Source organism: Zalophus californianus, chromosome 13, assembly GCF_009762305.2.
Source record: "Zalophus californianus isolate mZalCal1 chromosome 13, mZalCal1.pri.v2, whole genome shotgun sequence".
In the NCBI taxonomy this organism is placed as follows: domain Eukaryota; kingdom Metazoa; phylum Chordata; class Mammalia; order Carnivora; family Otariidae; genus Zalophus; species Zalophus californianus.
This window is the reverse complement of record NC_045607.1, coordinates 31737500-31750639: the sequence shown is the minus strand read 5'-3', so window position 1 is coordinate 31750639 and position 13140 is coordinate 31737500. Positions and strand designations below refer to the sequence as shown.

The 13140-nt window shown below is 42.2% G+C and overlaps 1 protein-coding gene across 5 annotated transcripts in view; it reads left to right on the top strand.

Annotated features, from left to right (window-relative positions):
* Window positions 1-10557, top strand: part of NR4A3 (nuclear receptor subfamily 4 group A member 3) — a 35753-nt gene extending 25196 nt beyond the window's left edge. For all 5 annotated transcript variants that reach the window (XM_027615335.2, XM_027615337.2, XM_027615336.2 and 2 more), the window contains exon 8: window positions 10107-10557. In XM_027615335.2, the coding sequence (XP_027471136.1) occupies window positions 10107-10354 (248 nt within the window). In that variant the 3' untranslated portion in view covers window positions 10355-10557. The remainder of the gene's footprint in view (window positions 1-10106) is intronic.
* Window positions 10558-13140: the final 2583 nt, after the last annotated feature.

Below are 13140 nucleotides of genomic sequence, written 5' to 3'. Positions count from 1 at the left end.
AGCTACTGCTGCCCGGCTCACTGCCCTTTATGTGGAGATTTGCTCAGGGAAGAGGCAGTTTGGCCTAGCAGAAGCAGCGTGGACTATGGAATCCAGCACCCCCAAGTTGTAATCTGGGGCCCTGTATTTAATAAGTGTGTGTACTCAGTAATGCATTTCATTTCTCTGGACTGCAGTTTCCCCATCTGTAAAATGGGGATAACAACTCCTATTCTATGAGGCAGCAGTAAGGATTATGGGAAAGTAGGTTTGTGATGTGGCCAAACTGGATTTGGAAGAGGCACTCGATCCACCTACATTCCGTCCTGGAATGGTGGTGACAGGGACCCCCTCAAAGTAGGCACATGCCTGCCCCTCCCCCTTGAAAGCCCTAGGGAGTACAGAATCAAACTCGGTGGCATGAGGAAGCTGATGGTGGCTTTAGGAGATGTTATGTTTGGTGAATATCTCCTTGGATGCTTGAGAGGCTCAAAGGAGGACACTGGTATTATTGAAGAAATGAAGCTGCACTCGCCCAGCGCTCGGGCACAGCCCCCCAGTCCCCCAACCCCGTCCCCCCGTCCTTTGTGGGGTAGTCCCAGTCCCCGCCCTCGGTCCTGCAGGCCTGGGCAGGGCTGTCCTAGGTGCTGTGGTTAATACCCACAAGGAGGAATAAGCTCTTCTTCTCTCATTTCTGCACCTTGCAGTACTTTGTGATTTGCTCATTGGGAGGGGGGGTTGAAATGTCTGAAAGCATCAGGAAATGGCAGAAAAGGTGATGTCTGGGAAACAGCAATGTGCGTTGTTGCAGATACTCATTTCCATTTGAATATGGGCTCCCAGGAAATCCTGACTTCGGAGTAAACTCCACTGATGGTGGGGCTGTGATCAGCTGGGCTGCTGGCATCAGAAAACTCATCCCAAAATTGTCTGCTCCTAAACCACAAGGAAGAACTCATGAAAAGGAAATCTCTTTTCCAGGAAAATTAGGAAGAATCTGGGCAGTATTAGAAGTTGGCACTCACATGGCTTTTATTTTCTACTTCTTTTCTTCTGCTTCTTCCACCTGTTTCTAGGCCTCCTTGTGAAAAACTAGGTGGTGAGGTGGGGCAGGAAATGGTTTCTTTCAGATCGCTCTCATTCCGCACAGTTGTGGTTGTCAAATGTTTTTAAGTCCCCAAATCTCCTTTCACCGGTGCCCCATCCCTGACGAGGGAGCAACAGAAATGCTTTGCTTCTGATGGGATACCGGTGAGGTGAGGTCTGGTAACAGTTCATTATGTTTCATACATAAGACCCCCAAACAGAAAGTTAGTGTGGAATTACCGTTTTATAAGTATCCATTTGTTTAAATAAATATTGAGGGCCTACTATATGCCAGGCCTGGTGTCAGTCTCTCAGGATGCAAAGATAAGCCATGCATCAATTCTACTGTCAGAAAGGGTATAGCCTTCTAGGAAGTCATATGTGATTAGGATGCGATGAACTCGTTGTGTGGCGGTTAGTGTCCAGGTCCTTAGAAGCAATAGATTTGGTGCAGGGAAAGTCCAGATTACTGCTCACTTTTTTCAGGCAGAGAAAGGTGGAGGTGCTGGTCATGAATGGCTTCCCAAGGAGGTAGCGTGTATCCATGGGAAGATGCAGAGGAAGGACAATCCAGATCAAGGGAAACAGCAGGTCCTGCCTGCTCCTTTGGGGAAAAGCAAGTACCGCGGTGTTCCATAACACATATGTTAAATCCCACATATAATCTGGATAGAAAGAAGAATCAAGAGTGCAGGCTATCCTACTTGAAGAGTGTCTGCCCTGGAGTGAGCATGAGACAGAGACCTCATGTCCACAGTGGGTCCTAGGCTCTCTGCTTCCGGTGGCGAGAGCTGCACTTTGGGGAAATTTAAAGGATTTTCAGGGAAAAGATTGGTTCGATGTGGTATTTATCTTATGGCCTGGTATGATGATCTAGCCTCAAAGTAAAATGCCTTTCCCATGCAGTGAAAAGGGAACTAAGATCGGAAAGGCCATTTTAGACCAGATGGCGGAGGGAATCTTGAGTGCCCAAATGCCATTTGGCATCACTACACTAAAAGAATGTTCTCCACGGCTTTCTTTTCCCTCTCAGGTCTTCTGTCAAGTGAGAAAATGACTCCTTTCTCTTATGCCTGTAGTCTTTTTCCTGGTCTTGTTGGAACATGAATTCTAAGATTGAGGAACAAGAAGGAAGGCTGAACCAGGGGCAGAAAGTAATGAACAATGACAGAGAAGGGCCAGGCAGGTGGCTGATCCTGCCATACCCTCCACCACCTGTCTTCCCAGAGCTCCCCTGCTCATTCTAAATGGTTACCTGGTTACCCTGTTTTTATATCCCGTATAGCCATCAGCTGCATTGCAAAGAAAACTAAGTGTAAAACTTGGCAGGGCAATATCATTTTTTAAAAAGAGGTAGGGATTGTCTTGGGATTTGGAGATTGGAGATCTGAGTTCAAGTCTTCACTCTGCTACTTCCTAGCTGTGCGGTCTTGGGCTAATTTCTTATGTACTCTCTCTCTCTTTTTTTCCTTACACTCTCTGAATCTCAGTTTTCTCATTTTTCACAAAGATGATCGTGTCTGCTTGTAGGTTTCCTATAAAGATTAAATGAGCTAATGTGTACTTTGAAGAGAAAAAAAATATTAGACAAACCTTCATTATTATTATCTTAAATGTTATTTTCTTACCCCCAGGAAGAGCTAGCTCTGCTCTTGAGAATCCATATAATTTCCTGCATCCCTACAATTGCACATACACATTATATTAAATAATTTATTTGTGTCTCTTCTTCTCTAACTAGATTGTGGGTTTCTTGAAGGGCAGGAAGAGTCTTATTCATCTTTATAATTACTTTGGCATTTAAAAATGTCTTGGCACGTGACAAATACTGGTTAAATGAATGGGTTAACTGTGAACTTCAGAAAGTCTCCCCAAATTAGGAAAATTAATTATTTTTAGCCTCCCACTTTGTTATTAGAAAATAATCTGAATTCCTGAGGACTACCATATTTCAATTCAGATTAATTCAGTGATATTTATTGAGCATCTGCTATGTGCCAGGCACACAATCACTCATCCTCAAAGAGTTTGTGGTCTCCTTGGGGAGACAGACACATACTCTAGTAAACCAAAGACAGACAGACTGGGAAGCACTACACTACAGCCTCAGCACAGACTGCTGACCAGCTTGTGGCTTCCTGATCAGCATGACCGCCCTGCAGTAAAGGCTGTTACATATGCAATGAGAAGTAGCAGTGAGATGACTTCCCCAAGAAGTGGAGCTCAGAGCAGAGCAGGAAGGTCCTCGTTGTTGGTTAGTGTTAGCTTTCCTCTTTGGCTGCAGCCGTATTACTGTTGTCTCCGTGTTGGCCTGTGCCCTTAGGCCTGCTCGGAAGGAGAAGGAATTGCTTGTCATTATTGGGTCTCCTGATGGCTACCATCACCATGTTCTCATCCCCTGCTGCTTGCCACGAGGAAGAGGATTTGTTTCTTGTGTGTGCCCAAGAGACAGAACGGGGAACTGTAAAAATTCAGCTCAATGTAAGAAAAACTTTGATACTGGGACAAGTGGCATCGGGGAGTTAGGTTTATGGAGACTGGATGAATGCTGGGTGCAGACTGGCTCAGGCATCTCGTAGGGACCAGGATTGGCTAGAGCAGAGCTTCCCCAGCTTTCGTGTGCATGAACTCACTAAGCGTCTTGTTAAACTGCACGTTCTGATGAGGCAGGTCCAGGGCAGGGCCCGAGATTCTGCATTTCTAGCAAGCTGCCAGGTAATGTTGATGCTGCTGGTGCAGGGACCACACTTGAGTAGCAAGGGACAATGAAAGCTAATGGTGATTAGGATTCCATGAAATTAACAATAGCTACCGTTTTAAAATACCCCATGCCAGGCACCACGCCAAGGCTTTACATGTGCTCTTTTGTTTAATGTTGTTTATAGTAAGTAGATTTGGAAGGACCTGGGATGGATTACAGCAGAGATGGGAAGCAGAGGGACCAGCCAAGAGCTATGGAAACAATCTAGGTAATAGTTACTGAAGACCTAGCCCAGAGGTAGTGAGAATGAGAGGAGGAGCTCGATGCAAGGAACATCACAGAGATAATAATCAAAGTTCTTGCGGTGGATTAACTATGATGGTCACGGGGGTGGAATCATTAGACATGGTTATGAGAGCGATGGGGAGGGTGGTGAAATCCTTCATAGGCAAACTCAGAGAAGTGGCTGATTTGAATAAGATGTTAATGAGTTGAGTTTTAGACATAGAGGATTCTTGCTAATATTTTTTAAGTACTTAACTATATGCTGGCATTGTCCCAAATACTTCACATGTATTAATTCATTTAATTCTCACCACAACCCAAGAGGCAGGTACCCTTATCAGCCCTATTTTACAAACATGGAAACAGACCCAAGGTCAGCGGGCTCATAAGTGGCAGAGCTAGGTTTGATATCCAGGAATCTGGCTCCAAAGCTTCTAATGTGGTAGGTTTTAGAGTTTGTGAAGTTCTTTACCATTGTGTGCTGCTCCTTAATTTCCAACTTGTGTGTTTATTCTGAGCAGCCTACATGTTCAGCATTCTTTTAATCATATTTTACAGGTCATTGTTCCTCCATGTACATGTTCATTGAACAGATAGTTATTGGTGTCTCCTATGTAGTAAGCTTGGTGCTGCAGGTATAATGGTGGGCAAACACAGCCCATGCCCCCATGGAGCTTACATTTAATGGAGGAGGCAGGCAAGAGTCAGGTAAACATCTGATTTCGCCCTGCTATATCCTTCAAAGGGAAAAAATAGAATGCCTATAGGAGAACATGATCTAAACTGGGAGCACAAAGGAAAGTTCCCTTGAAGAAAAATTTGATCTGCATACAGGATGAATAGATCTTAACGAGGTGAAAAGGGAAAACCATGAGCACAGACCTTAATAGCTATATTATTTCACTCAATCTCTCCCTCCCTCTCTCCCCCCCTCTTTCCTCTCTCCTATTCCTTCCCTTTCCCCCTCCCTCCCGCCTCTCTCTCCTCCTCCCACCTGCCTCCCTTCCTCTCTCAGCACAGGTAGCTAAAATTGTATAGGAATCCAGCAGTTTCTTTAGATACCAACACCACACGGGTCAGGAATATGATCTGTTGTCTGTCTGTTTTGTTCACTGCTCTACCCCAATGGCTATACCATTGCTAGGCACAGAATAGGCGCTCAGTACGTATTTGTTGAAAGAAGTAATTAACCAATTAGTTAATCAGGTACACAGAAAGTAGGAAGGAGTTACAGGGAGGCTGAATTCATCTCAGGATGAAGAACATTCTAATATGTTGTTCAAGGCATCTTGGTATAATAGAAACACGTCTGGACTTGGAGCAAAATAAATAAGCCATTTGCTAAATTTGACTGTGGGCAAGTCACTTAACTCTCTGAGCCCAAGCTTTCTTATCTATTAAATAAAGATCATCTTTGTCCTGCCTGATTCACAAGGATGTTGAGAGGGTGTGATAAAATAATGTAAGTAAAAGAGTATAATATAAAGTGCTACTAAGTATATTGTTATTATCTAGCTGGTGCCGGGCACTGTCTTTGTGACATCTCGGTAGGGAGTTTTGTCTTGGGTGGGAGTGTGAACTAAATCACTCAGATCCTTTCCAACTCGTACGTATTACGATCATGACACATAAATGCGTTACTTAACCATTTCTAGAACATGCGTCTTAAAGTTTTGGATGCAGAAAGCTGAGCTCAGAATCGGAAGTATTGGATAAAAATGATGTAGATCAAAGAGCAAGAAATGCCGGAAGAGCTTGTTTTGTTTGATGGTGGACAAAGATCTTACATGAAAATCTGTGTGTGATTCTCTAGGAAGGGGGAAATCCAAATGTCCGATTTCCCCCAGATTTGATGAAGTCTCTGTCAGCACTGCAGCCATGTTTACCAGGCACCAAAAAGAAAGGAGGTCCCTTAAACTAAAACGTCAATGATTGGGGTTTTAAGGAATTTCAGATTACTGGGAAGGTCCCCCGCCACTCAGTGACTCCCCGGTGATTTGGAAATCTCCATGACTGCTGGCAGAAATTTGCATGGAGACTGAATTTTACCTCAGCCCTTTTGAAAAAGTAAAGAAACCACAAATCCAGTAGCTGTTCGAAACAACAAAGAAGGTGCCTTTGGCCTCTAACAGGAGTGTCTCTGAATTCCTCAAGGAATTCCAGGCCTAGGGTTGATCCAGCTGGCAGGGAGGGATCGATCTCCACTTGAATTCACTGAATAAATAATGGTTGCCATAGTTATTGAGCAGTCACAACTGGTTGGAGAGCAGGGAAAACTCTGAGGCACCTTCTGTGAGTTTGGCCATGAGAAAGTCTAGTTATAAGGTTCCATAATCAAGCCTCTCCCCAAACCCAGCCAACCCCTTGCTCCATTTCTTTATCCTGAAGACGAATATAGGATCTTGAATATAATGCAAGACATGGGGCACTGAAAGGAAGGCAAAGTTTAAATCAATGGATTGGTATTTTATTTCAGGAAAAGCATCTCTCCCCAGGTTGTGAACCTAATTTGATATAGCTCGGTATTAATAGAATTTACTATCAGACAAGATGACTATTTGATCATGTTACAGCTGCTAGAGAGACCAAATCCCAGATTGTGCTATGTTAACAGGTTAATACACAAATACTGCTAACTTGGAAATTTTAAAAGAAAGGAAAAGAGTTAGCTGACAATCTCATAAATAGTCTCACTTTTCTGTTTCCTTTGACCCTTCTCTATAAGCAGAAATAAATTTTGCATGGCTGTCATCACAGCTTAGATACTATTTTATATTCTGTTCTTTCTTTAATGTGATATATATTTTTTTCCATGTTGCTTCATAGCCTTCCTATTTGTCCTTTCTGATGTCTGCAGAATCTCCCATTATGTGCATATACCATTTAGCAGTTTCCCTATTCTTCCACCCGTTATCTTTTTCCCATTTTTTAAATAGATACTGCTACCCCAAATGTCTTCATGCATACAGTTTTAGTCTTCTGCTGAATTTTGCCTTCAGATAAATTCCCAAGAGTTGGATTACTTGGTCAGAGCCTATGAACATTTTACAGCTCTTGAAGTTCACTGCCAAACTTGCAGTCTGCTTTTTTGTGTTTTTTTTGGGGGGGGGTGGGTAAAACTTTAGGAAGAACACTGTTGCAGGCAGAATTTCTCTTGAAGTTCACTCCTGGGTACGTCTTTTGAGACTAAACAAAGGGACTATGTATGCAGTAGAGATAAACATAGAGGACAGTTTTGCACCTGGGCTGATTAGCTAATAGTTTCCTGGGAAAAGCAAAATCATGCACTGCAAAGCTTGAGAAGTGGGGCACTTTGCTGCCTTTTGTTTGACCCTGCAGTTGCCAACCATTTGCCATGCGGCAAGCACTGTTGTGGGTACTGTACCATGGGTGTAGCACACTGCAGTTGGCAGAAGGCCTTCATGTAGCATCATCTTAGTTGAGCCTGACAATAACCTGTGGAAGTAGGTTTTATTGTAATTGTGCTTTTTCTTTCAATTTATTGTGTAATATTTAGGATACACAGAAAACGGGGTACCTGACTTGCTCAGTCTGTGGAGTATGCAACTCTTGATCTCAGGGTTGTGAGCTTGAGCCCTACATTGAGTATACAGATTACTTAAAAAATAAAATCTTGGGGGTCCTGAGTGGCTTAGTTGGTTAAGTGTCTGATTCTTGATTTCAGCTTGGGTTATGATCTCAGGGTTGTGAGATCGAGCCCCCACGTCAGACTCTGCGCTGGGCATGGAGCCTGCTTAAGATTCTCTCTCCCCGTCTCCCCCTCCCCCGCCAACCTCCCCCCCAACCCCACTCTGACGTGCCTACGTGCATATGCACATGCACACTCTTTTAAATAAAATAAAATAAAGTCTTTAAAAAAGAGACACACAGAAAGGAACGAAGAAGAATACAATAAAGACTTGTATATCTACCACCCTGTAATCCCCATTTTCCTAGAAGGACACGGAACCTCAAAGAGATGAGGTCCCATGGCCAGTAAGTAACCAGAACAGGAACCCAGCTCAGCTCTGTCTGGCTGCACAACCAGTGCCCTCTGCTCTATATGATGGTGCACCGAGATGAGACGCCCGCAAGGTACAATCCAACCTCGGAGATGCTGCTGGCAATTTTCATGGTTGTAGTTTAATGTGATTATAACACATCAGAGCTGGAAGGGACCTGAGAGGTCATTAAGTCCAGCCTCCTCCTTTCAAGATAAGCCTTAAAGAGGGAGGAACTCATCCAAGTCATACACAACTAGCCAACCTAGGGAAGAGTGCAGAGCTCCTGGTCCTTGGGCCTCCTTTGATTTAGGTCAAGAGAAGAAAGAAATGTCTGGGTCTTGCTTCATTTTGCTAACTGATTTTTTTTTTTGTTTTTGTCTTAAGGAAATAACTTGCCTAACAAAAATATCCCCAACTGAGGATTAGGAGTATACTTATCTTGATGAGCACTGAGTAATGTCTAGGATTGTTGAATCACTGAACACTTTTGTACACCTGAAACGAATATAATGCTATACGTTAATTATACCAGAATTTAAAAAAATAAAAAAAATACATACCTCCAACTGAAAAAATAAACGCTGGAAAAATTAGACGCTGTCGCTTGATTTCCCTTTGGAAGGATGTCTTCCATCCCACAAGAATTATTGTTTTATATGTAGATATACTTAGAGATAAAAAACCCTGACTGAGATAAGTAGGGCCAAGCTCTCTCTCAGGAAAGAGGCTTTGGTATCTAAATGCTGAGGGAGAGCAAAGTGATTTGTGCTGGACGTGAGGCTCCTTTCTGAATAGAGAAGCAACATTGCTCTGGGGCAGGAGGACACGGTCTTTGGGACTTTGGGAAAATCACTTAACCTTAAAATAAAATAGGAGATCATAATATTTAACATGGGGATCCCTTTATATATTGTTTTATAAAATACGAGATACAGGTGTTCATGTCTGGCTACACTGGGCCTCTTCCTTTCTCTTTGACTTTTCCATCTCCACCGTAGGAAGACGTGTGTATTTTGTACAGAGCGCCAGGTGTAGGTCAATAGGTGTTTCAAGGGAGGCCAAAAACAAGGAAAAGAAAAGCTGGATTCTTCTCAATGCTGGTTAGCATGAAAACACAAGAAATATGCTTTATGCTGGGTCTCGTGGGGCAGCCCTTGCATTAGCAAATGGAACTTACAGGCCACCCCCCTTCCCCACCTGTTAAGATGGGAACACTCATTCCTTTGCCTGGATGTGTTTCTTTGTCACTCTGAAGAAGAGTTGCTTCCTGACAGGGCTTTTGTAGGATGATGTCTGCAAAATAGTTACCACTCTGTCATTCATTCAGTGTGACTGTGGGCCAGGAACGGTGTGCTTCACCTAAGTTGGTCCTTCTAGAAACCCTAAATTAGGGATAATCATTACCTTCATCTTATAAGGAAACTGGGGCCCAAACATTAAGAGGCTAACTCAGGGGCACACAGCGAGGAAATGGCAGGACTGGGATTCAAACCCTGGTGCTGTTTGATACCAAAGGCCATGAGTTACCTCTAAGAGGGAGGCGCTTGGATTGTAAAATGCTATCCCAACTGGTAGAAGAAGACACAGGCCTCAATTCAGGATGCAAAGTCTCTTAAGATGGGGGTGTCCAGGGACACCTGGCTGGCTCGGTCCGCTGAGTATCTGCCTTCGGCTCAGGTCGTGATTTCAGGGTCCTGGGATCGAGGCCCACATACGGCTCCCTGCTCAGCGGGGAGTCTGCTTCTGTCTCTCTCTCTCTCTCTCTCTCTCTCTCTGCCCCTCCCCACCCCCACTCATTCTCCCTCCCTCCCTCTCTCTCTCTCTCAAATAAATAAAATCTAAAAAAAAAAAAAAAAAAAATGATGGGGGTGCCTGGTTGGCTCAGTCGGTAGAGCATCCAACTCTTGATCTCAGGGTCATGAGTTCAAGCCCCATGTTGGGCATGGAGCCTACTTTAAAAAAAAGAGAGAGACAAAAGCAAGAACAGAAAAAAACAAAGTCTCTTAAGATGTAACCACTTCCTGAACTTGCCCTTTTCTATCCCTCTGCAGAACGACATGGGTTAAAAGAACCAAAGAGAGTGGAGGAGCTATGCAACAAGATCACAAGCAGCTTGAAAGACCACCAGAGTAAGGGACAGGCTTTGGAGCCCAGTGAGCCCAAAGTCCTGGGTGCGCTGGTAGAACTGCGCAAGATCTGCACCCTGGGCCTCCAGCGCATCTTCTACCTGAAGCTGGAAGACTTGGTGTCTCCACCTTCCATCATCGACAAGCTCTTCCTGGACACCCTGCCTTTCTGAACGGGAGCAGCCGGAGCAGGGAGCCACCTCAGTGGCCAGCACCTACTTGCTAAGCAGCAGAGGAATGGGTCTGGACACCTACCATTTTCTGTCCTTCCTTAAGAGAAAAAGCAGCTCCTGTCGAAAAGACTTTTTTTTTTTCTTTCTGGCACTTTTCCTTACAACCTAAAGCCAGAAAACTTGCAGAGTATTGTGTTGGGGTTGTGTTTTATATTTAGGCTTTGGGGTTGGTGTGGGAGGGGAGGGTATAGTTCATGAGGGTTTTCTAAGAAATTGCTAACAAAGCACTTTTGGACGATGCTATCCCAGCAGGAAAAAAAAAAAAAGGATAATATAACTGTTTTAAAACTCTTTCTGGGGAATACAATTATAGTGTCTTTGTATTTAAAAACAAGAACAGCCAAGGGTTGTTTGCCAGGGTAGGATGTGTCTTAAGGTTGATCTTTAGAATACACTTCCTGTATCAAGGGTATGTATGTGGTGCAAACAAGGCAGAAATTCTCTCTTCTTAATTTCTCTCTTCCTTTATTTTATTTTAACAAATGGTGAAAGATGGGGATTACCTATAAATCAGACATAGCAAAATGATAATGGTTGTTCGCTTCCATATACAAGTGCAATTTTTAAAGTGCTGTCTTACTAAGTCTTGTTTATTAACTCTCCTTTATTTTATATGGAAATAAAAGAGAGGCAGTCATTTTGGCAAATGACACATGTTAATTTTCCTAGCAGAGGCTTTGTCCACCTGCCCTGTAGAACCCCTCTGAGGTATGGTCCATCTAAGATTTTAGGTCATTCTTAATGGATCCAGATCTCTGCCCTGACTTTCCAGCTGTCCCGAAGGGGGCTCAGATCATAAAATGGATTGCATACAGCTGTTTCGGTTGTGTTCTATCAACCCAGACCGAGTTCCCTAAACTTGCTTCAGTTAATAGCAACTGACTGGCACATTCATTTGGAAGCCCCGGGAGCATTCAGTGAGTCTCACGTGTTTGATCCCTAAATAAGAACATACAAATAAATAGGAACTGATCATACAGGGTAAACACCAGAGGTAATACGATTTTTAAAATATATATAATTTAATTTTTGTTACTGGTTACAAAGACAATTTTGGAGAGCAAGCGAGTCTTATTTAAAAAATAATAGTATGAATGTGACTACTAGACCGGATTAGTGGGTTGCGTTTCAACATTCCGTGTTCGTACTCCCTTTTGTATGTTTATACTGTCGATGCCATATTACTATGAGATAATTTGTTGCATAGTGTCCTTATTTGTATAAACATTTGTATGCACGTTATATTGTAACAGCTTTGCCTGTATTTATTGCAAGACCACCAGCTCCTGGAAGCTGAGTTACAGAGTACTTAAATGGGGTGTTCACAGTGACTTGGATACACCAATTAGAAATTAAATAAACAAATATATATATAAATATAGCAGGTTACATATATATATTTATAATGTGTCTTTTTATTAACCATTTGTACAATAAATGTTACTTCCCATGCAGTTATTTTATGATTCATTTGCAGTGACTTTTAAGGCAGTACTGTTTAGCACTTTGATATTAAAATTTTGCTTATGTTTTGCTAAATTCGAATAATGTTTGAAGATTTTTAGGTCTAAAAGTCTTTATATTATATACTCTGTATCAAGTCAAAATATCTTTGGCCATTTTGCTAAGAAACAAACTTTGAATGTCAAACTGATGTCACAGTAGTTTTTGTTAGCTTTAAATCATTTTTGCTTTAGTCTTTTTAAAGAAAAAAATAACAAAACTATGCTGTTTATATTGTCATTAAATTATACAATCAAACAAATGCCAAATGAATTGCCTAATTGCTGCAAAGGATAACCCAGTAGCAAAGCATATACATTTTTTCCCCCAAGATTCATTCTGATATTTGATGATGTATTATGTTTGTATGAGCTTTTATGAAATATTATTTTTATATCCAGGTGATAGGGTCTGCAGCGTTAGGCTCTTGGAACATTATACTTGTCAACTGGTGCCCCACCCCTTCGAAACTCATAGAGCAGAAAACTGGGGCCCAGCGAAAGTAAAAATTGCCCAAGGTCCAACAGGCTAGTACCAGAATCAAGACTAGGACCTAATTCTCCTTTCCATACTGTTTTTACTCAACTTATTGCATCTATAGGAAAACAGGCTTTTAAAAATAACCACTAATATTTACATTTTACCTGATAACCATGAGTAAAGTAGTACTTTTGCATTAATTTTTTGAGCATATATGCAAACATAATGAACATTATTAAATATCAGGAAAGCTAACATTTCATACATGGTAGCTTCAGACCAAATTCAAATTGAATTTGAATAAATTAGAAATACTGTGCATACATAACCCTTTTGGGCACCGTTAGTATTGGAAAGTTAATCCTTATTTTCTGTCATGTCCGTAAAAGAAAAACAAAACAAACAGAAAAACCAGAGGCCTGGAGAAATGCTGTTACTTTTTATTTTTACACCCATCAGATTTAAGGAAAAGACTTTTTAGCCGTGATTCATCGGAAGGAATGAAGGTTTTTAGTTATAGGTCCAAACACTAGTGTTGAAAATAAAGGTTATAGCCAGTGTTCTTCTGTCTTCCATAGTTGTAAGAACTATGAGAGCCTCCCAAGTAATCCATCAATTCAACTCTCTTCTTTTGTCTTAATGTTGACACACAAGTTTATACAGAGTGGATGACCAAACTAGCTCAGAAGAGGACAGCAAGAATTAAAGCAGGTGATTCTTCCCCTGTGGGAGAGCTCTCTCAG